Source organism: Magnolia sinica, chromosome 10 (genome assembly GCF_029962835.1).
Source record: "Magnolia sinica isolate HGM2019 chromosome 10, MsV1, whole genome shotgun sequence".
NCBI lineage: Eukaryota > Viridiplantae > Streptophyta > Magnoliopsida > Magnoliales > Magnoliaceae > Magnolia > Magnolia sinica.
Genome location: NC_080582.1, coordinates 54,622,847 through 54,647,052, shown reverse-complemented (window position 1 = coordinate 54,647,052; position 24,206 = coordinate 54,622,847). Strand labels below are relative to the sequence as shown.

Below are 24,206 nucleotides of genomic sequence, written 5' to 3'. Positions count from 1 at the left end.
AAAATGCATAGAATTCACTGTGAAGTGAAGGGAATTGACCGTGAAATGAAATGAATTGACCATGAAGTGAAGGGGAATCGCTGGAATTGACCGTGAAATGCATGGAATTGACTATGAAATGAAGATATTTGACCGTGAAGTGATTGAAATTGATTGCGAAGTGAATAAAATTGACCGCAAAGTGAATGAAATTGACTACGAAGTGAATAAAATAGATTTTTGACCATCGAACTGATGGAATCTTGAAAAATAACTAGGTTGGTTGGCTAAAGTAGCTTCTTCTACCCCAAAATCATATATCGTAAGTCAAGTAAGTAATTTTAGTTTAGAAGTTATTCTTGATAAATGAATAAAGAAAGAAATGAAAAAAAGTGAGAATTTTTTTTTATGTGCTTATATATACATATTTATATAAATATGTATCAGAGAAAAATGTAGGTAGAATAAAGTTCTCCATTAAAAAAAAAAAAAAAAAAAAAAAAAATGGGGGGGGGGCAAGTTACAACGGCTATAGCTACGGTTATAAGCCGTAGCTATTGACCCAACTCGCTAGCTACATTTTCTTTTTCCCTCTTTCCTGTTGTGATCCTTACCGCTCTTTGTGGGTCCCATTATGAGGTATTTGTTATATCCAAACCGTCCATCTATTTGGTGAACTCGTATTAAGGCTTGGGACGAAGAATAAGATAGATTAGCTGTCAAGTGGACCACACTGTAAAAGGCAGTGGAGGATTGGACGTATACCATTGAAACCCTTTTAGGGGTCAAGAAGTTTTGGATCATTATGAAATTTGTTTTTACTCTTCATCCAGGTCTTTGTGGCCTTATGAATGGATTGGATGGAAAATAAATGTTATGGTGGGCTCTACAAAATTTTTAACGGTGAAAATCAATTTTCCCACTGCTCTTTATGGTGTGGTCCAGTTGATCTTTGGATATAATTTTTTCTTTTTGATAATGCTCCGAAATGATCTCAAAATATGGATGAACGTTGTGGATATAATAAATACATAACTGTGGGGTCCATGTAATTTTGATCTCTTTTGAACCGTTCGTATAACTCGGAGTTGGAGGAGCGTCAGCGCTGGTCTTCGAGCACCAGGCGATCTGCTTCCGGAAAGAAAGCAGGGGCAATTTCGACCTGGGAAATGGGGCCGTACAGCCGGGGCTTATTCTTGGGAGGTGGGCTTCAAAAGGTTGATGGGCCATACATGGGTCGTACAGTTGGAAATTACTCTATTTTGAGCCATCTGCAATGCACTGTATTTGGAAAATGAATGAAGCGTCCCAAATGGCAACGAAACGCTGCCACGTGTACGGTCAGGGGAGATGGCGCCATCGTATTCCCGTTCTACGTGCTATACCGTGACAAAATGACCTGCCGCTGCGCGAGAGGAGGAATACGTTTCGAAATAGCTGACGTGGATGGTAGTTAAAAGCCACTGCCTTGCCGTTTCTTACGCCCGCCTCTTCATTTTCAAAAACGCTCTGTGTGTCTATCTCTCTCCCCTTTTCTTTTGGCTGTAAATAAATTCAAGAAGAGGTCAGCTTCTTCTTCTTCTTCTTCTTCTCTTCTTTCGTCAAAACCACCAGATTCTAAAAACCCTAAAAAATGACTTCTCTTTTTCTATTTTGCTGCTGTTGTTAGTTGGACGGAATTAGGAAAGAAGATTCGGAATTTCTCCCATTTCTTCATTCCTCTCTGGTTCGTCTTCTTCCTTTCTAAATTTCGGTTTTTTTTTTTTTTTAAAATCTGTTTTCTCGTCATTGATATTTTTTAACAGGGAGACGACTCGGTAGGGCTGGAAGATGGTATAGCCATCTTTGGGATAACACATTTGGCAGCGTTATATTTCAATTGGTAACGTCCATGTACTTTCCCCCAATGTGGATTAACGATTTCTGGAAGTATGCATAGATTCGATGATCCTAACCATCTGGTCATTGGCCTGTAGAAAATATTTATTTTTAATTTTTTTTGGGTAGAGCATTGTGGCTACTACCTTACAGGATGCCCACGGAATGACTCAAGCTTGGGTATGCCGGAAACCAAAATTTTTAACAGTTATAACTTCTAATTTGGTTAGGAGGGTTTAATAAATGTGATTTTTTAACATGGCCTATAATGATGGGGCCCACTACATCGAGCCCCCTAGATTGATACAATTCCTTTCTACGTTTTCTGTAGATAGTGATAATCTTTGCTTTCATGCATCGCCCAAGATCTTTGTGACTCTGTTACAAGTTGGATATTGATGGTTTCATGCCTGTGCCTTGATGCACTATCATGAATGCACATTGAAGCTTTGATCTGTGAACAAGTTCTTCTGCATCTTGATCTCAATTGCAAATGAGAATGGAGTGTTTGTTATTATTCGAGAGGGATTGGTACCAAGACTTGCAACATATAGAAGAACTCTCAAGAGAGTCCTTTCATTAGGGCTCGTCTAGCAATGTGGAACCATAGTTATTTGTGTGGATTTGCTGTTTTTTGGTTGTTTGGTAACAAGGAATTGGAGGGATTTGGATTTAAGATGAATCCAAAACTCTAAAAGAGCTCTTTTTGAACTTCCACCACAAAGCTATGATTTCAAATCCACTCGATTTTGTTCGGACTAAAATTCACCCAATTCCACAGGATTTCAAATCCACATTGCTAAATGAGCCCTCATATACTCTCACTCATATATGCCTCCAGACATGTAGATATTTCCAAACTTGTCTAGGATTCCACGTCACAACATGGTGACGAGTGTGCGACCCGAGTCCTGTTTACTGTCACATAATAGAGAGCTTCATCAGCACGCTCAATCCTTGGGTTGCATTCCCAATTTCCACAATCCTAAAGGGCAACAAAATGCAACGAAATCCTTTAATCTCTTCGGATAGCCAATAAAGAAACAACTTATGATCCCAAGGTCAAGTTTTCTTTCTTGTAGTTAGATTTTTAGTCTTTGCTCGATAACCCCAAGCACAAAAATGCTGTAGCTGAGCTCTCTCCCAATTTGCAGTTAAAATCAGGTTTATATACGACCTTGATAGGGACTTGGTTAGGATGTGGATTGCGGTTTTTATTGCATTATTGTGCAATGATTCTGGTGAAGTCACATAAATAATCATTCTTTCACCATATCATTTAGAGTGAAGTCACGTCTTTCAGCTACACCATTTTGGTTTGGTGTCTTGGTCATGGTGTACTGAGCTACAATGCCAAAATCTGCTAGGCATCTAGCAAAAACACCTTGGATGATGCCTAATTCATCATATCTTGTGTAGTACTCATTATCACTGTCAAATTTGATGACCTTGATCTTTGCTTCGAGTTGATTCTCAACTTTAGCCGTATAGATTTTAAATACATTCAAGGCATCTAATTTCTCATTTATAAGGTACCTGTGCTCATATTAAGAATAGCCATTTTTAAAGGTGATAAAATACTTATGCCTAGTTCAGTATGGCAGTGAGGAATGATCGACAAATGTCTGTTTGTATCCTCACCAAGAGTCTGATGCTTCCAGTGGCATCTTTCTTTCCTCTGGTCTTCCCTTAAAACAGTCTACAAAGATTCTGAAGTCTGTGAAGTCAAGAAGGCCTAGAAATCCTTCTCACACAAGCCTCTCTATTCTTTCATGAGAAATGTGCCTGATCGCCCATGCCATAGGATGAAGGAATTCTCATTCTTTAAATTACCTTAGTGCCACCACTACTCACATGCAGGGAATCAATAGAAGAAACAAATTAGGTGTCTAAGTCTAGCTAGTAAAGTTTATTAATTAAAGTGTCGGTGCTAATAACATTTGAATCATAGCAAGTACTTACCATTATTGAATGTAAAGTTGTAAGGTCCTTGTGACCCCGTGATTAGGAGATTTGGGGAGAAATCCGGTGCAAACTGGGTCAACTTGTCCAAAATGAAATAGACACCAAATTGCGCTAATTTCCATTATGAATACCTTGGCATTCTTCTTCTTGGGCATTGCACCTCGGATGGTTCCAGAAATGGTGTGTTTCATCATTATCACAAGATGCATTTGATTCTAGTGTTACCATTTCTTGTACTTCACTCTCTTCAATTTTGTCGTGTAACCAGAGGCCTTTACAAGATCATCCTATTGTAAAGCCAAATCCAGGTACAGTCACCCAAGTGCTCTCTCCATCAACTCCTTCCAGTTCTGGTAATTTAGACCAGTCAGTGTAGGTATGTTGTTAATTTGATTTGGAATGGTAGAAAGGTTCATAACTGAAATTGAACAGACACTCTGATATCAATCTATTTATTCTATCTATTAAGCATGAAAAGGAAGCGGAATGCATATTTAATTGGTCATGTGAATCATCATCTGATTGATTGGGGGGCTTTCAATCAGATTACCTAGAGTGACAATGGGCCTACCCCAGCTCTAGCTAGAAACCTGGTGCATCATCATGACCCCCTCCTTTGGGTTGAGATGGAGAATGGACGCAACACCTCTAGACAAGATGGACTTCGCTCATATGACTAACACCAATGGGGCGAATGCCTGCAATGTCTTAGGCAACACCTAATGCGATCCTAAACATGCATGAAAATGACCATATGCACTCTGGTGAGTCCAAAAACTGAAAAATGTTATGATTAAGGCTGGTGACTAACATGATTGACTCCACCCTTGGGTTTGGTATCTATCACTGCTTTGTGATACTGCCCCTGGCAAACTAATCTGGTCCGACTGATGGTAAATGTTGATAATCAAAATCAATGGTTAGATTCTGCCGATGACCAACGGTCTAAACTGGCTGAGATATATGGTTGGATCTGATGTATTATCTACAATCAGATCCAGTTCTAGAGGGCACAATTAGACCAAATTCAACTATCAAGATCAACCCTTTAGTATGTATTCATGCGCCCAGAGTCCAAGCCAGATCATGGAACATAATTGACCCAGATTTAGGCCCTAAACCAGTTGGATGAATGGTTAATATGCTAGGGTCAAGACTTGACCCCAAATGAGTTACAGCCCTTACCATAAAACAATGACTCTGAAAAGCAAGAATTCATAATAGAATTTGGCCCATACCCACGGTCAGCATTGGTTTTTGACAAAAGAGCAAAATGGGCCAGAGTTGGATCTGCTGCTGTCCATGATGTGGCCAAAAATATACATATAAAAGATCCAAAATGGTTCCCAAATAGCAGAAATGTAAGGTCCAAACAATATGTTGAGTGGTCCAGATTTGATGAATCATGAATCACGATGCAAGCAGCCCAATAATTCAACAACAATCCATGCTACAAGATATACTCAAGTCTTAATTAAGAATTTGAAGGAAGAAGCCAAAATTCATCTTGAAAGGCCTTTGTTGACAATGTAGTGTCCTCATTCAAGCATGTATGGGCTTAAGTCTTGAAGAAGCTATTAGGGAGAGGTATATTCATTGTATTAAAATATGAATTGGAAAGAGAGATGGTCGTTGATTAAGGATATAAAGTTCTAGATTTATTTGCAATAGTGTATTATTATTATTATTTAAATATCATGGAGTCAACTATCTTTGAACTAGGGAGATATTAGACATTGAGCTCATTGATGCCTTTTTATATTGTTTTGTGTGTTTTTTTTTTTCCCTTTTGAGCTTGAGCTTGATCATAGAAAGAGTAAAAGACTAGCCTAATTGTGTTGTTACAATTTGTCTCTTTAATGGCTTTTGTGTGGTGCAGATTCTAGCAGGACAGCTGCTGAGCTTTTGGATGGGGCTGATATTATAAACTCATCTTCAGAAAGTTAGTATTATGATCTATAGGGTAACTCCATTGATGTGATTAGATAGGATATGGTTGACTCTTAGTGAAGGACCATATATGCTGTGATTTCAGGAACGAGATTTTTGCATATAACCCCTTGCGTTTTTCTATTCAAGAAAAAACCCTGCCTTTTGTGTCTTTGTAAATATTCCCTGCCTTTGAAATTTGTTCAAACTCCACCCTTGAGGTTTAATTCTATGAAAAAATCCCGAGCAAACATGCTGTTTTGTTCTCTTTCAATTTCAAAACATTCCCTAGACTACCACCTGACAAATTTCGCCGGGATTTTGAAAATCTCGTGAGATGGAAATTTGATTAAATGATGTTATCATGAAAATATTGTGAGATTTTTCAAAATTTTGGTGGTTCTTAACTTTTTCCAATTTTATTGTGATCACGATTTTAACAGAAAAATTATTAAAGTTAATAATTTAGATTATACTTATATATTCAAGTTTTAAAAATTATTTAGTAATTGATAATAAATATTTTCTTTTAACATTTTACTTGTAGTCAGATTTTCTTGGAAAAACATGAAAATCTGAAAATCTCTCTTGAAGTTCCCGGGTCGAGAAATTACAAACAACGAGATTTGTCAAACACCCCACACATCATTTATGGGCCCTATGCATGTATGGTTCTGCCTTATGTATCATTCATCTTAAGTTTTGATATAGGTTTAAGACTAGTTCAATGGTATATAATATAGCATGCCTTTCAACATCGAGCTTAGCTGATCCCTAAAAAAAGCCTTTAGAGTTAATATAGCGAACCCCACATCAACCTGTGGTACTGTGCCTGCATGCCCATTCACATCACCATGGCTAAATGCATGTTGGTTCCATGTCTTTTTGCATGCATGTGGCAACTCAACGAGCGCCCCATAACCCGTGCCATTGTGTGTGGGCCCATCTAACAGGCCCCACATGACCCGTGCTATTTTGCAAGTCTGATTTGATACATCAGTCATTAGAATTGATGGATGGGCCCCACCTGACTACTGTAGATGTAGATATGGGGCCCATCCATCAAGCCATTCAATTTGCAAGTGCGGTCCCATCCACATCTCATCAAAATTGATTATATGGTGCTCCAAACATTGATCTGCGTGATTGTGCATGTGTGGGGCACCACATTAATAAAGGCCAATGTTTTAACTATCAACGACATCGGCCGCTATATCCCACGATATATCTTGTATCCCACCTATGCGATACGAAATGCCCAAGTAGTGGGATATATCCCACATGTTTGATCTGGTGAGCATTTTCGATTTTCGATCCCTTTTTTTTTTTTTTTTTCCAGTAAATCATGTTAAATCAGTGTCATATTGTTACAAATCCATGATTTTTCATTGATTGTGAGCTTCAATTTCAAGATTTGGAGGAGATGGGCCGAGTTGCAGAAAATTGAAAAAAATAAAAAAATCCAATTTCTTGCAAATTGGTTGCAATCTTGGTATCCAAACATAAAATCAAACATATATGTAACCTGATCTAGTGATTCTTCTTTTGCTTTTGAATGTATTGCTTGTGTTTCCACACGTCTTCTTACATTTATAAATTATATGAATAGACTTTGAATATACTTGCATCAATTCAGTTAGATAATACAGATTAGGACCCCATACAAAGAAAACCTATTATCGGTTGCAATCTTTGCATCCAAACATAAATTCAAACATATATGTAACCTGATCCAGTGATTTTTCTTTTGCTTTTGAATGTATTGCTTGTGTTTCCACACGTCTTCTTACATTTATAAATTATATGAATAGACTTTGAATATACTTGTATCAATTCAGTTAAATAATACATATAAATTATGTGCACTTGTTTTTTTTTATAATGTTTTGATTTATAAGTGTGTATTGATGTATTTTTTAACAATCACTGAAGTTTCATTGAAAAATTTGACCAATTTCCCAATGTTTCCCCATGTTTCCCCATGTTTCTAAGAACAACGATACATTATGCGATATAACCGATATATCCCATGTGATAACCGATACGTATCTGTATCCCAGGGGTGTGATATGTAATGCGATACCGATATTTCAAACATTGGAAGCACCATCAATGTTTAATTTAAGAAAACCAGGAGCGGGAAATCACCATTTAACAAGCAACATTTGTCGGATTTTAATAGTTCTAGTGGGTAGCTGAAGGATGTCCATGTCCACAAGACTGCACTCTCAATGAAAAGATTTATTCCACTCAGCTGCCATAATCATATTCGTCACATTTCTGCACAGTTGCTGAAAACAACAAAATATTTCCTTCAAACCTACTACAGTCCATAGCTCCCAACAGAGAAAGGGAAAGTTTGACAAAACAGAACTTGAATTGAGTAGAATCAAGAGAAGCTCTTCCAAACCAATTGTGGCTGTGATCAGTGGAAGACAAGTCAGGAGCGAACGGAGTATTGAAGATATAGGAAAAGAACTTCTGTAAGCTAGCTGCCAAACTACCCAAACTAGGCACATGAGAGACAGTCAGACATGATGATACCATAGGAATGCCTCACCTTAGGACTTGATTTCCTTTGAAATTCAATTTCTTAAAGCATGCTTGAAGAAGGCGCCAACGGTGGAATTTATTCACGTGAAATCTACTTTCATCAGTGAATGTGCTGACTGTGATGATGAACTAACACCTAAGTAGCTTTAATCGTGAATTGACCATCATTGTTCCTAGTCCACACTAGTTTTTCTAAACAAGCATTAAGGGGAATCTCAGATTGTACAATTTCCTATACAGGTGGATGTGGAATGGGAGCAGAAAAAATATTTTTATTCCACTCACCATTCAGTTGTAAAACTTGATTCACCTGTAAGTTTCTTTCCACAGTATCTGTGATGGACTGTTTCAGTGGCTAATTCCCCCACCATAGATCCGGCATTTTTATGTTTCCCACCCCCACCATCCATTTGGAGGACAACAACAATGTCAGATGAAGGCTGTAAAGAACTTTCCAACATCTAGATGCAGCAGACATTCTTTGAACATCCAGCGAATAAAAATAATATATATATATATATATTCATATATATATTTAGCTTGTACATTTAGAGCCCAAAATCTGATTTCATAAAGACCAAAAGCTTTATGTGAAAAGATGTAGCGACATCATGAAGCTGCTGCAGGTGCAAACCACCCTCCACTGGCGCACAAACAGTTTTCCAATTCACCCAGTGATGGTGCTGCCCATAATCATTATCAGTGCTCGAAATATCGGTATCGTGTTACATATCGCATCCTTGGGATACAAATATGTATCGGTTATCGCACAAGATATATCGTTTGTATCAGGTAATTTATTGCACTTTTTGGGAAACATGGGGAAACAGGAAAATGGTTGAATTTTTCAATGAAACTTCAGGGATTGTTATAAACGACCTTAATTCACACGTTTGAATCATAACATCTCAAAAAAGAAATACACATAATGGGTTTTCTTTGTCTAGGGTCCTAATCTATGTATTGTCTGAATGAACTAATGCAACTATATTCAAATTGAATGCATAACATTTAGAGTGTACGTGATGATCATTTCATCAAACACTCCTAAATACTTCGAAATTAGTCTCAATTGATAGCTAGTCGAAGGGAAATTTCGAAATTTTTTTTAAAAAAAGTAATTTTTAATTAAAATTTGAGTTTTATTTTCCGAAAATTGACAAGGACTTAACAAATCAGTAGATCATCCCTCATACATGCTTGATTTCATGTTTGGAGTGCAACATTGCAAGCAATTTGGGAGAAATTGGGGAAATTTTGATTTTTTCTCAAATCGGACCACCTACACTCAAATTTCGAAATTAGAGTGTATGTGATGATTATTTTATTAAATACTCTAAATGCTGCGAAATTAGTCTCAATTGATAGCTAGTTGAAGAAAAATTTCGAAACAAACATGGATGAAGAACCAATGGATATCAAAATCAAAGCTCCAACTCCATGATTTTTCATGCAAAACATGAAGAAGCAATAGATTTAAAACCATTTGACATTGATTTACTCTAATGTCAACAAAAAAAAAGGGATCAGAAATTGAAAATTTTCACCGGATTGAACATGTGGGATATATCGGCACTACCCATGCGTTTTATATCGCACATGTGGGATACAAGATATATCGTGGGATATATCGGGCAATATCATCGATATTTAAAACATTGATCACTATCTCCCCCCATAATATATATATATATATATATATATATATATATATATATATATATATATATATAAATATATACATATATATATATATATATATATATATATTTAAGCAGCTTTAGTGACTGATAAAATTCCTTTGTATGGAAATAAGTGCGATAATAAGAAAATTATGACACTTTGTAAGACATGCATCGGTAAGATTAACCGGCCACAAAGCGAAAGAAGATTGGCTTTCCACCTCAACACATGATGAGATGAATGCTCAATCAATGGCTGATGTAAAAACTTGTCTAATGCGACCCATATAAAGTGGAATCCCAAGGAATTTAACTGGAAAGTGGCTCCAGTGAAAACCTGTAACCCCTTCAATGCATGACACCGTTGATTGCAATGCATTATTAATAACCTAGAAACCACTCTTGTGCTTATTGCTTGGCTGACCAGAAAACTTTTCATAGGTTTCCAAGAAATGCATGACTAGGCGGAGAGTGACCTTGGATCCATTAAAAAACGTCAGTACACCGTTCGCAGATGGCATGTGGGATTGGAGGAGATTAGACATGCCACTGCTTAACACCTCCTCAGCTAAGATAAATAAGTCGTGTGATAGTGGATCCCTGATGCAGGACAATTAACCACTTGTGCTAAAAGCTCGAACTGTTAGAGTATGGCAAATTAATCCCTTTATCTCATAGCCCAGGCCCCACATCTCATGGGTTAGTACCTCGGCCGAACCCCCTTCGTGAGCCCCAAATCACATGGGTCGTCCACCTCGAGTGTGTCCTCACATCCCACGGGCTACCCCACTCGAGCCCGGTGTGAAATGCGCATTACTCACCCCTGGTAAGGAGTCTCGAACACGAGACCTCCCCCGTAGGCCCCAAATCGCATGGGTCAACCACCCCGAGTGTGCCCCTGCATCCAACAGGCTACCCTACTCGAGCCCAGTGTGAAAATGCCCCTGCATTAATCCCCTTACCAAAGACCCCATTTGGATCAAAATGGCTTCACGGCTTGGTAGTTCCATTCATATACCAATTGCTCAAGCTTGATTTCTCTATAGATGTGCATATGAGTAAAGAACTATTTGTGGAAGTGTTAGACTTAAACATTTTTAAATGTGGTGAGGCAACACTGTACACATGGCTAAAGAAAGGAAGAGAGAATTATTGGTTCTTTCGTGTGCATACCACACTTGAATACATGTGTGAGGTTTGAGCTTTCCATAAGGTTGGAAGTAATGCTTATCTTTTGCTTAAAAACTCTATAATTTCTAATGCAGGGGCATTTTCACATTGGGCTCGAGTGTGGTGGCTTGTGGGATGCAGGGGCACACTCGAGGTGGGGGGCCCGTGTGAGGCGGGTGGCTCATGTGAAGTGGGGCTCACGAGGGGGGTTCGACCGAGAACCTAACCCATGAGATTTTGGGCTTAGGCTATGAAATAAAGGGATTAATTTGCCATGCTATATCAGTTGAGCTTTTAGAGAAGGTTGTTAATTGTCCTGCATCAAAGTGGTATCAGAGCAGGAGGTCTCGTGTTCGAGATTCCTCATCGGGGATGATTAATGCATGGGCATTTTCACACCGGGCTTGAGCGGGGTGGCCTGTGAGATGTAGGGGCACACTCAGGGTGGGCGGCCCGTGTGAGGCGGATGGCTTGTGTGAAGTGGAACCCATGTGAAGTGGGCCCCACATGGGCCCACGGGGGGGGGGGGTTCAGCCAAGAACCTAATCCATGAGATGTGGGGCCTGGGCTATGAAATAAAGGGATTGATTCGCTATGCTCTATCAGTTTGAGCTTTTAGAGCAAGTGGTTAGTTGTCCTGCCTCAATTTCACTCTTCAAGTGGGCCACAATCTACAAAACAACTAGGTGGTTTATTATTATTATTATTATTATTTTTGCCATTAATTTGGTTTGATATAAGCCATCCTATGAAACTTTGAGAGAGAGTGATCAAGCGAAGATTGAAGCATTAGTTGAATGTATTGGAAAATCAATTTGCTTTCATGCTTGGTAGGTCTACCAGTGATGCTATTTTCCTACTTAGACAATTGATGGGGCAATATAGGGAGAGGAGGAAGAATCTCTACATGGTCTTTATTAACTTATAAAAAACATAAGATATGGTCTCTAGAGAGTCATTTGTTGGGTGTTGGGGGAAAAATGAGCTTTAAGAGGACACGTTAACATGATTAAGGATATGCATGAGGGAGTGGTAACAAATGTGAGGACCATTAGTGGAGAGGCAAGTGAGTTCCCAATTACTGTAGGCTTGCACCAGGGGTCAACATTGAACCCAAGCCTTTTTGCATTGGTCCTAGATGAGTTTGACAAGGATTTTGCATGAAGAGATCCTATGGTGTGTTGTTCGCAGATGACACAATTTTGATTCACAAGATGAGGGAAAGCGTAAACAAAAGCTAGATTTATGGAGGGATTATAACCTAAAGGGTTTAAAACTAGTTAGATTAAAACAGAGTAAATGGAGTGCAATTATAGTAACAAATGGAGTGAAAAAGGAGGAACTAGTTAAGATTGTTGACCAAGAATGTTTCCAAAATGACCACTTTCGATACCTTGGTCAGTAATGCTTGAGAGTGGAGAGATTGAGAAGGATGCTGCCTATAGAATTCAAGCTGGGAGGTAAAAATTGGAGATGTGCCTCTGCGTTTTATGTTATGGTTGTGTTCCTCTCAAACTGAAAGGGGAATTTTATAGGATAGCTATAAGACCAGCCATGCCTTATGGGATTAGAAGGTTGGGCAGTTAGGGAACAACATGTTTGTTGCTGAAACGAGGATGTTGATATGGATGAGTGGCAAGACGAGGAAGGATATAATTAGAAATGAATGCATTAGCACCAATACGTAATAAGATGAGGGGAAGTAGACTTTTATGATTTCATCATGTGCAAGGGAGACCAAGAATTACGCCAAATAGGAGTGAGTTGGTACAAGTTGAAGGCTTGACCTTTGAAATGGCTAAATATAAAATTGATAAGTGGAGAGCCTTCCATTGACGGTAAAGGGGCGTGTAAGGAGGGTTTTTGGAAACTTGGGTGGACTTGAACAAAAACTCAAATGAGGGGGACACCTCATATTGTATTTGAGTTGGAAATAGGTCTTTCTCCCTATTTAAAAATACACAAAAGCAGTTTTTTTCCTTATATAGCAAAAAAAAAAAAAAGAAAGAAAGAAAGAAAAAAGAAAAAGAAAAGTGGGCGGTATATGCAAAAACTCATTTGCTTACTCTTTTAATTGGAGGTAAAATGGTCATTTTGTCTTTAAGCTAACCCGGGTTAAATAAGGGGGACGGTTGTGATGTAATGAGTCATTTTCTACAATGTTGCTCAAGGCAGTGGGAATTTGCAAATATGCAAAAGGAGAATTTTTTTCCCCTTCCGTGCAAAAAGGGGTAGGGGGTACATAGAAAAAACTCTCTAGGAATTGTCAAGTGTGTAGAGTCTTTTGGCCTTAGGACTTTGCATGCTCAATGCTAGATGGGTTGGTGGATATCTATTCTCGGAGATTGAATACCATATACTTTCCTCTTTGGTGAATGTGTTTTGCTTCGTAGATTCTCTACCTTTCACTACAAAAAGTTTCATATATTTGGTTTGAAGGAAAGGTTGTTGATCAATGATAGTGTGTTCCAGGATTGTAGAGACAGGAATGGAACTTATGCCTGCAATGAACTGAAGAGGACAACCAGGAAACCCCATACTGATATGAGAAACAGAGCAATATGCATTCAGCAATTACATTTTTCTCCTCCCCTTTGTAGATGAGCCTCTTGTTAGTGCTACAAGAGCTAGTACTTTGGTATTGTTTGGATATCTTTTTTCATGTCAATTTATGTATTCTCTACTATTGTGTATGGGTGACTGGCCTTGATGACATTGATTTCCAAACCAAAACTTAACATTTATTGAACAATGTTCGATATGTAACATATAACATTTGGAACATTCGTAAAGGCCACATGTATTCTTTTTGAGTATTCATGATGAAATACAAATCAAACACTTCACATATTTGATCTAAGGATGGCTGACCCTTTTTTATTCTGAAAATTGCAGTCAACATATCCAACTCCTTGGCAAATGGATCCATCATCAAAAGAGGTTAGTTGGCTCTGTTAGCTATTTATCTTCATCCTAAATTTTGTTCTCAGTTGTTTTCACTTTTTCTTAGGCAATGTTTGAATTTTCACTTGAACTAAATTGCAATAACTAAATTCCTTTAAGAAGCAAATGTCTGAAGTGGGATCGCTTCATTTGTTCTCTACGAGGGCCAGGTCCCAAGTTGCAATCAATTATTTTTTCAAACCCAAGTTGGAATTAACTTGGTGCCACCTTCAGTTACTCCTTTCATCTGTAAAGAATTGGATGAATTGCATTTCAGTTCTATTGATCATCCACACACAACAATGTTAGTGATTGCAGAATAGGCTGCTATAGTTTCTTTTTATGTCTATATGCAGAAATCTTCCCAGGCTGTTTCACCAGTTGATTCAGGTGCAGCAAAATCTCTCTTATCCGTTACAGATATAACAGAGAGAACTATGAAGCTTCCACATGGCTACCCTTCACTTTCACGCTATCATTCCAATTTCAGCCGTTCAATGTTCTGGAGACGTGCACGTCAGCGCTACGGAAATCAGTATTCCAGACGAGTTTCAAGTAGTAGTATTGATATTCTAAGTTCACTTCGTAAAACTGTTGTGCCACTATGTGATGAAAGGCTTTCCATTAAGTTGAATAGTCACTACAACTCGGAGTCCGGGTATCATGAAGGTATGCTAGATGCATCAAGTTTCATTTTCTTCTAAAACCACACGCACCTTTCCATATGCACCTTTACACAGGGCTATGCCTGTCCACTTTGCACTCAGACAACAGCTGATCCATGCCCCAGCTATCAGGTGGGCTCTAAAGTATAGATTACTTGGACCCATTGTTCAGAGTATCCCCAATATTATCCATAATATCCCTGATATTATTTGTATCTCTAGCTCGGTGATATTAATAACATTGGTAGTATTAGAAATTCTAGGTATCTACGATGTATCGCAAAGTATCCGCCATTATATTGATATTGTCAATATTCTCGGCTGTGTAAATTTCAAGTGTCGCTTGTATCACCGATGTATCGATATCACCAATGTATTGGTGATATTTCTATAAGATCACCAATGTATCGATATCACCAAATATCTGTTTATTAGAAAAAAATCAATTTCATTTCATTTCTTCTTCTTTTTTTTTTTTTTTGGTTATGGGTGCATGTTTGCATGGTTGGATGGATGGATGGATGAATGGATCGTGGATGTATGTATGTATGCATGGTTGGATGGATGGATGGATATGTGCGTGTGTATGTTTATTATATCATGTTTATGTATATGTGTGTATGCATGCATGGATAGATGGATCATGCATGTATGTTTGTATCTATGTATGTGCATGCATGCATGGATGGTTAGATGGATCCACCATTTTCCCCAATGTTTCCCTAAGTCAATGATACATGCTTTTAGGCCCCATTAAAGGGAAACTTATTATTTGATTCCTAAATATGCAAATATTCTTATTTTTTCACTATTTTTCGAATAGACAAATATGTATATTTTAGCATCTCCCAAATTATCATTGAAAAATTCCACAATTTCCCCCATGTTTCTCTAATGTTTCCCTGAGTCCGCATTACATGCTATTAGACCCCCATTAAAGAGAAAGTTATTATGTATGCATCTTTTTTGCAATTATTTGATTCCCAAATATGCAAATATGTGTTTTTTAGCATCTCCTGAAGTTTCACTGAGAAATTCCACCATTTCCTCATGTTTCCCCAATTTTTCCCTTAGTCAACGATACATTTCCGGGTATCAGCGATGATATTGGCGATATCGATACATGTTTCCGATCCCCAGCTAGGGATACATGCAATGATACTGATACTATGAACACTGCTTGTACCAATGATTAGGTCTGGTCCACCCATTACGCGACCACATCTGTATGTTGAATCTGAACTGCTGGCAATTTTTAATCATCTACTGTATTCATCTAGGGACAGCTTTGTTTAACACTTCTCATAGTCATTTTTTGTACTTGAAATGCAGAGAGTAGGGGAAAAGCTTTCTTCAGGCCTCAAAGAATAAGGTCCAATGCCTTGGTGATGGAGTCGGCATCATCAGATGTTGCAAACATGGTATGTGGAATATGTTCAAAGCCATTGAAACTGAAATTATCTAGTAACCTATGCAACACAATGTCGACCATTGAGCTCTCCGTCATAGGAATTTTAGCTTGTGGTCATGCTTATCATGCCGATTGCTTGGAGAAGAGAACATCCGAGGCCGATAGACGGGACCCGCCCTGCCCAATGTGTGTTTCCATGCCCTTGAAGCTTGATGCCTTGTGAGGATAGCCGTGAACTCTTTTAAATGAGGAAATCAAACTTTCTGCTCAAACACTTGCTTCTTCATCTTCAAAGGAGATTATTTGGGCCACAAAGAAGAGCAATTTACTTATATGTATATCACCAACATAGAGGCTAGGATTATGACATTGTTTCTATCATGAGTTTTCCAATATTATTTGGCTGTTTAAAGCTGCTTTTACATGGAGAAGAATTTTTGTTCAAATTGGTTTGTAGTAGTATGCTGGTTTCACACGTCCTTCACAGAGTAGGGCTCTTCTCTCAGGTACTTCTTTGGATGATGTTTATCTATCAAATGCTTGGATTTTTATTCAACTCTAATGCTTGCTTTGTCTAGCATCTGAATTTTGAGAAATTATATGATCCTTGGCCCATTGATATGCATGGTCTCTTGAAGCTTCCAAGTTTGTACCAATAGGACCCTGGTTAGGTGATTGGGTCACAACGGGCCATAGATGGACTATGCTACACAAATCCTCCTAACTAGGTGATCTGATAAATGATCTGCAGTTAGATGGTTATGAAAATGTTATAGAAACGGTTAAGTGCAAAAAATTGGATGGCTTGTATCACGCCCCAAACTTGGAAACCTGGCTTACCAAAACTCCCGATTCGCCGAATCCAGTGCCGACAGCCTCCGTAGTACCCCATTCTCGATTTCCAGTGCGCATACGCCAGATTCTGATCCTGGGATCCTAGAAGGAGGATTCTCCAATGTACAGTTATCTCGTAAGAAGCATAACCACAAGTATACCCAAATAAAAAAGGAAACATCATCATCACATATCCACTAATACAAACATTTGAATACAATGCTGAAAGAGAAATACATACGACAAAATCAAAGCTCTAGAGGTCCGCTGCATGCTCTAAGCTCAACGCTGCCGCAACCTAACGCCACCTGCACGCATCTATCGTGCATAAGCTTATAGAAAGCTTAGTGGGTGGTGAAAGTGTGTAATGCTCCATGTTTTCAAGACTCGAGTACACGACCCGTTTCCCAAAAACCCGAGTGTTAACTTTAAAGGATAGTCAAGTCGAGTATATATTTTTCTTTTATCTTTCATCAGAGTAAGCAGATGAGCGTAGAATGGACAAGTAAGCATAAAGGGAAGTTTCAATTTTTATTTAGAATATATAAGTGGTTGCCCATAATGACTTATACAAACCAATGTCCCCATTCTCACGAATACAAAATGAAATAATATTACATGTGAAACAAGGTAAATTGCAACAATCTTGAACTGTGAAATCCTGTAGCAACTCTTAGCAAATAGAATCATGCACCCTTGTCAACCATAGTCTGCTCCTCACCAATATAAGGGGCCACCTGCACTACCTGTACGGTTGTATATTTGATGGATGAGTGGCCAGCTCAGTGTGAATTCCCTTCAAGATTACACACCGCCACATTAGGTAAGCATAGTTATAAAACAACAAGGCAATCAAAACAACACATGATGCAATTTTTTAAAATACATAGATGCATGAATGCACATCGACCTGGGGACGCACATCTAGTCGGACTTGGGCTCGTCACCCATGCAATCATCGACCTGGAAAAATCATCCAATCGGACAGGGGTCGATAGTCGGTGGTCTGGGAGCTAGCGAAACGATACCCCAACAACTCTAGGGCACGTGCTACAGCATCCAGAATAGCCACCCGTCATCGCTAATATGTTATGAATGCATGATTAGCCAAACCGTTATTAGTCCAGTTACAATCAGCCAATTTAAATACGCTCACGGTCACTACGGGGAGCACATGGTCCAGCGTAAGCCAACGATTCGGGCATAGTGTCTCATTACCACCATCCCCGGCCCATGAGACTATCATATTAAGATGTTCAATGGAAACTCATCGACTAGTAGTCAATCATATTACAATATATGGGGCTTACCATCGCATGGTTCCACAGTATAAAACATCGAATCCATATAGGAAAAATATCAAAACAAAACCATGTAGGGCGAGTATCAAAATATGCCACATAGGGCGAATATCAAAACCATACGATAAAGATCATCCTTAAAAACCATTAGACACAACAATCCTGGATGGTAGGCCCACATCAATGATCCATCTGGACCACCACTCAATAACCACTAGATCGAAGGTCCATAGCAATCATCGTCAATCGAATTACATCCAAGTATGGGTGTACATTTATAAGTGAGGGTTACCCACTGATGTACTAGTTTAAGTTCCATAAGCAATAAACAAATAATTCATGAACAAATATACAAGATGAACATTAAGCAGGCAATATATCAATTCAATTTCCACCAGCTAACACATGTGATTATAAGAGAGAGATATCAAATATAAATTTAAATAAAAACTATAACTTAAGCTAATGAGAAGATGGAAAGCTCAAGGGGAAGAATCATCACCTTATACTTTGAACTGCCTACCAGTGTTGCTAGAGAATGCGTGTTTCCTTAGAATCAATCCCTATCATAAATCAGGAACTTATACAATTAGATCCAAGTTCTACATACTACCTAGGGTTTAAGATCATCGCCTAGGGTTTGAGTTATCTATCTTAGGGTTTTAATTCTAGGAGTAGAACTAGGATGTATGAGTAGTTTAAATAATCTAATAGTAATATGGCTACTTATACTTTTGTAACACCCTGAAATTCGGGGGTCGAGTATAACTCAGCTCCCGATTTTCAAAACATCACTTATGCAACATATTTAATGATGGATGTATGTTGTCTGTATGAGTACATAAAACATGGAATAGATTAAGTCAAACTGCAAACATAATTCAGGGATAAGTGAAAGACGCAAGCGGAAGACTTAAAGAAACATATGTGTACATGTGCAAGTCCCTGAAATACGTATACATACCAGGTCATATTTACAAGTGTTGCTATCAAAAATACACGCATCAAAAGACATTATCTATTCCAAAAGAAAACCTAGAATCCCCGCGCATCAGGACATGGCTCACATGAACCTGCCTGAGAACTGCATAAAAGAAAATGCGGCCTTATCATCCTCGAACTCCTGCTCTACTTCAAGGGTCGCATCAACATCTGCATCTAAGACAGAGTCTGGTTGGTGCTTAAACACCATCCCAGAACGTGGGAGTGAGTGATCAACTCAGTGGAACAATAAAGTAAATGTTAATATGTTATCAATTCAATCAAGCAGTAATGATAAAGCAGAACAATCAAACATGTCCTAATTACTCTTGTTAGTGCAAGGATGTATGTAGAATGATGCATGCCCTCGCCTGTACACCCTCAGCGTCTTCATCTTACGTTACGCATGACAACCGTCCTCAAGTGCTCCACCTCTTCCAGGCACATGCAATGCGGTGTATGAATATGATTACAAGTTGTTATTAGTCCTTTTCATACAGCAGGATTGGGAAGCTAAGGTACCTTCCTCATATCAATTTCCACACAGTGATCCATTCTAGGGTTGTCAGTCCTAGGCAATCTCATATGATCATATGATTTTAGGTCGCTGCAAAGGGCTCGTCACCAATCAATGCACGCCTATCATACCTTCGCTACTACTCTAAGGCTTGTCGCCCTAATGCAGTATCCAGGTATGATCGAGGTCATTACAAAGGGCTCGTCACCAATCAATGTAGGCCGACAACACGAATATAGTGTCCCATACCACCATAATCGGCTCACGAGTTTGGTTGCTCATTGGTCACTACGGGAAGGCTCGTCACCCTAGCGTAGGCCAACAGCTTGACCACGGTGTCCCATACCACCATGTCCGGCTCATGAGTCTTAGCGGATCAAGGTACCATGGTTAACAGGATTTCATCGGTAAGTTTGGTACCCTAGATTCATACAATAGCGTCCATACATGGTGAACATGCATCAGATAATCGGGTTACTTGACGAACTCGACTAGCACGAGCGCACGTTGGGTTGAACGACATAGAGTGCACAATGGCTAAACCACTGCCGACAACTCTAATACGACTCGGGTTCGTCAAATCTCGTCCTTTGTGGCGAAAGCAACCTCAGCCACGAACTCAAGGCCAATTACCGATTTCCTGGACTATTCCATAGTCCCAAACACATTCCATTATAATAGATATTCATATCAATAATTTAGAATAGTAATGGAACAACAATTCACATCATATAGTATGTGAGCATTTGAAGAATATCAACTTAACATGGATTTACACATAAGTAATACTGGAAATTAAACAAAAAAGGATATGACTTACATATAGGAAATCATACACACCAATAGGAGAGTTGAGAATCGCTTCTCAATGCCCACAAATAGGATAATAAATTACACTTTAGACCATTCAGACATTTCTACAAACACGTAGACTATATAGTGCAACATACATAACATATGTTGGAAAACACGCATTTGGATAATTCCTTTTGCCAAGGAGTTGACACACATACATTTAGCACAAGTACACGACAAATAATCATGGCAAACATATGTTCATATTTTATACGTATACGATACTTTCTACATATACATAGAATACACAATTCTCAATATAACACATGCATATCAGGAACGCAAAATAAACATAGCATTTGGCATGTGAAATTGCACCCATAACAACAATAAACCATTATTTGACATTGAAAGCCTTGAAAACTATAACCTATACGAATATAGTCCGCACCTTAAACCAGAAATAGCGCACCGAACTGATTCAGACGATATGTCTTCGTCAACGGCGACTAGATAACCTAGGCAAGAATAAAAATGAGCTACAACAACACATAAACTATTCTAAGCTCTAAAACAGATTAGGGTTAGATGAACTTACCCAAGGATGAACTTAGAATCGCCGGAATAACGATTCAAAAGTGATGGTTTAAGGATGTAGAGTAACGAGAAAGAATCTCCAATGATTCACCAACTTCTCTCTCACTTTCTCTCTCTTTTCCTCTCTCTTTCGTAGCTAGGGTTAGGAAATTCGTATGGAAAAGAGAGTGAGGGTTTTAAGGTCTTTATATAGGCCTAACATTGATGAAAATAGCCCCAGGGCCAAGGAATACTTTGGTTATAACCAAAACAGGCCTCTCACGATCCAACGGAGCACTTCTGGTGGTCCTTTTTTCACGTGCAGTCGGACTTAAGCTCACTGACCATGGATTTAGGTCAGACTGAGTTTTCGTACCGATCGGATTTACAGATCAGCCATGGCGAACCACACTCAATTCAACGGTCACCGAAACTCGATCAAGTCCACAAGCATCATGACATGCCTGGGCCATCTTCCCTGATCCGAGAGTGAAATTGGGTCAGAATCCAACGGTCAGATTGCTTAAAATCGTCGCGCAAGCAACACGACTCAGATTTCATAAAATCACATTTAATTTCTCATCGGTCTCACACTCTTCACTCCAAACTCAATCAAATCGACCTAGGACATCATCTGGACTTGATTTTTGAGGTGATTGTCAAGTCCAACATGGTAACCATAACTGCCTAAGATCATCGCTTTCGGACTTTCGACGTGCGGTCCAGGTCCGATCCAGAACTTCCAAAAATTCCCAAGAGCAATTGGATTTAGCGTTGAATCCCAGATTTCAGAGTAACATAGTGCTAATTATTCTACAGGTTTTGAGTCCTGCAGATCAAATTCAAAGTGATTGATGCTAATTTCACAAGCAATCGAGTTTAGCACTAATTAACCCACAAATAGCTTCTAACGAAAATAGAGGTAGTACTCGGGTCTTGGCACAAAATTTTCTGGGTCATTACAACTTTAATATTAATAATATAACTAATACTTGACCATGGTAAGTATTACAATTGTAATACATAGTATAACCTATATTAGAGATGGTATTTTCAAGTGATGGACACCATGCTAATGTCATCAATGGTAGTTTCGTCCATAATAATTAATATCAGCGTAACTTGTTAATAGTAATCATCCTGATGATAGTTAATAATAGAAGTATAGCCAACAACACTAACTAATACAATATAGTACTTATTTGAAATTTTTAGTTATTATCATTGAAATATTAGATAGAAAATAATAACGATACTAATAATGATGACAAATCTGATTAATGAAAAGAGGTGGAAACCCTCTCCTAGCTGACTCGGTTCGAGCCGAGTTAACTTGATTCAACACAACCATCACCCCTACATTTTCTCTCTCATACTCCTTCTCTTATTGAGAGGTCTAGCAACCCCTGGACTCGACCCAGCCAATGGACTAGCAGGCTGACTCGGTGAGTTGACTCGGTTTGGAACCGAGTTAATCCGATTTCCCCCCTCTCTCTCATCTTCCTTTCTCCTTCTTCTTCTCTATCTCTTGTTCTCCTATCTATCACCCTTTCTTTTCTTCTCACAACCCCAGTCCAGCAATATCTGGACCAGACCAGAGCTCGAGTCGGCTAGGTCGAGTTGGTGCAGCGGCACCACCCATACTCTCTCTCTCTTTCTCTCTTTCTCTCTGTCGTCTCTGCTTCTCTATTTCCTCTATCTCTATCTTCCGTCTCTTTTTCCCTTCTTCTCTGGTCAGCAAGAACACCAACCTAAACCGAACTCAGTTGGGTCAGTGCAGTGCGGCAGCGCAACTGGGTGTGGTGCAACAGCCGCACCTACTCTCCTTCTTCTTCCTTCTTTCCGTCATCTATCTCCTCTTCTCCCACTACCCTTGATCTGCTATAAATCAGGCAGTAGCAATGGACCCTGCTTGACTCAGCCTAAACTCGGCCTATAGCAAAACAGGAACCATGGTTCGGCGAGGAAGAAGACCGACCATTAATGGCAGATCTTGATGCGGGGCATTTTTCTCAGATCCGACTACATTGGATGGTCTGATTTGGTGGGATAAAGCCAGGGGATGCTTCAAGTTGAAGCTCCAATGGAGTTTCATTGATGGGTTGGAAGGAAGAAGCTTTCGGATGGGTTTTCTCCCCCAGCTGCAAGAAAGGTGGAGGTGTTGCTTGAACACGGTTCTAGGGTATATTTATGAAAGAAAGGGATGGGAATGGACGGTCGGGATCGACTGAATGCTAGGGTTTCTGTTGATGAGGGGTATTCATAAACCGTGGGCACTGCTAAAACCGGTCGGTGTTTCTGGTTTGCTTAAGGGAGGAAAACCTAAACCACCATTAGAATGGACGGCTAAGATTGCCTTGTCTTGAATGGTGGAGATGCAAAGTTGGGACGTTACACGGATCGCCCTGCCTGCAACACAGCAGGTTTCTATTTTTGGGAACTTTGTGTTTTTGGGACTATTTGTGTCAGTTCTCGTGTGTACACGTGTACCGAAAAACTAGATACATCAGTGGGGTTTTAGTTGTGCGTGTGTCCTCTGAAAGATGGACGGTTCAGATCGTCTAAACGGGGCCATATGGTGGGCCACCAATCCAAACGGACGGATGTCTGCCCGTCCGCTGTGTAAATCGGAGAGAGAGAGAGAGAGAGAGAGAGAGAGAGAGATCTCAGTTCGAGAGAGGGCGCGGGTCAGCGCTGGTCGGCCTGTCTGACACGTCTGATGCACACCAGGTGCACTACACCATGGTGTACGTGCACAGTAACATAGGGCCTACAATGATGTTCATGATAAATTTACTCTGTTCATTAGTGTCGGAGGCTCCAGCAAGGGATCTTGGCCGTTGATCAGGCTAATCTAAGGTCTAGGTGGGCCATACGAGTCGATTCCTAGCTCTAACGGTGGATTCTCGTCGATCTAATGGTCAGATTGTTCTGAAATTGAATGTCAACGGCTAAAATAGTCCTTGGAATTTACCAGACGATTGGGTCCACATGTTGTAGGGACATGGTGGTGGAAACCACAGTCAC

At 39.3% G+C, this 24,206-nt stretch overlaps 1 protein-coding gene across 5 annotated transcripts; it reads left to right on the top strand.

Moving 5' to 3' along the window:
- Positions 1–1,248: 1,248 nt before the first annotated feature.
- LOC131258384 (uncharacterized) lies at positions 1,249–16,731 on the top strand. 5 transcript variants are annotated; one of them, XM_058259693.1, is made up of 7 exons: positions 1,249–1,543; positions 1,649–1,705; positions 1,785–1,861; positions 5,702–5,764; positions 14,052–14,096; positions 14,456–14,768; positions 16,097–16,731. In XM_058259693.1, the coding sequence occupies exons 5-7, from the start codon at positions 14,076–14,078 to the stop codon at positions 16,396–16,398; spliced, it is 636 nt and encodes a 211-aa protein (XP_058115676.1). In that variant the 5' UTR covers positions 1,249–1,543; positions 1,649–1,705; positions 1,785–1,861; positions 5,702–5,764; positions 14,052–14,075; the 3' UTR covers positions 16,399–16,731. The 5 variants fall into 5 exon arrangements, with proteins under 5 accessions (XP_058115676.1, XP_058115678.1, XP_058115681.1 ...); XM_058259698.1 differs by lacking the exon at positions 1,249–1,543 and having other exon boundaries at positions 1,554–1,705; positions 16,097–16,185; positions 16,274–16,731; XM_058259694.1 differs by lacking the exon at positions 1,249–1,543 and adding an exon at positions 1,987–2,037 and having other exon boundaries at positions 1,558–1,705.
- Positions 16,732–24,206: the final 7,475 nt, after the last annotated feature.

What these genes read in the sequence shown, in the direction of transcription:
- LOC131258384 (XM_058259695.1), top strand. Translation starts at nt 14,076, where the DNA reads ATGGATCCATCATCAAAAGAG. An exon ending in TGGATCCATCATCAAAAGAG is followed by an intron (nt 14,097 to 14,455) that starts GTTAGTTGGCTC and finishes GTCTATATGCAG; the next exon opens with AAATCTTCCCAGGCTGTTTC. An exon ending in GGAGTCCGGGTATCATGAAG is followed by an intron (nt 14,769 to 16,096) that starts GTATGCTAGATG and finishes CTTGAAATGCAG; the next exon opens with AGAGTAGGGGAAAAGCTTTC.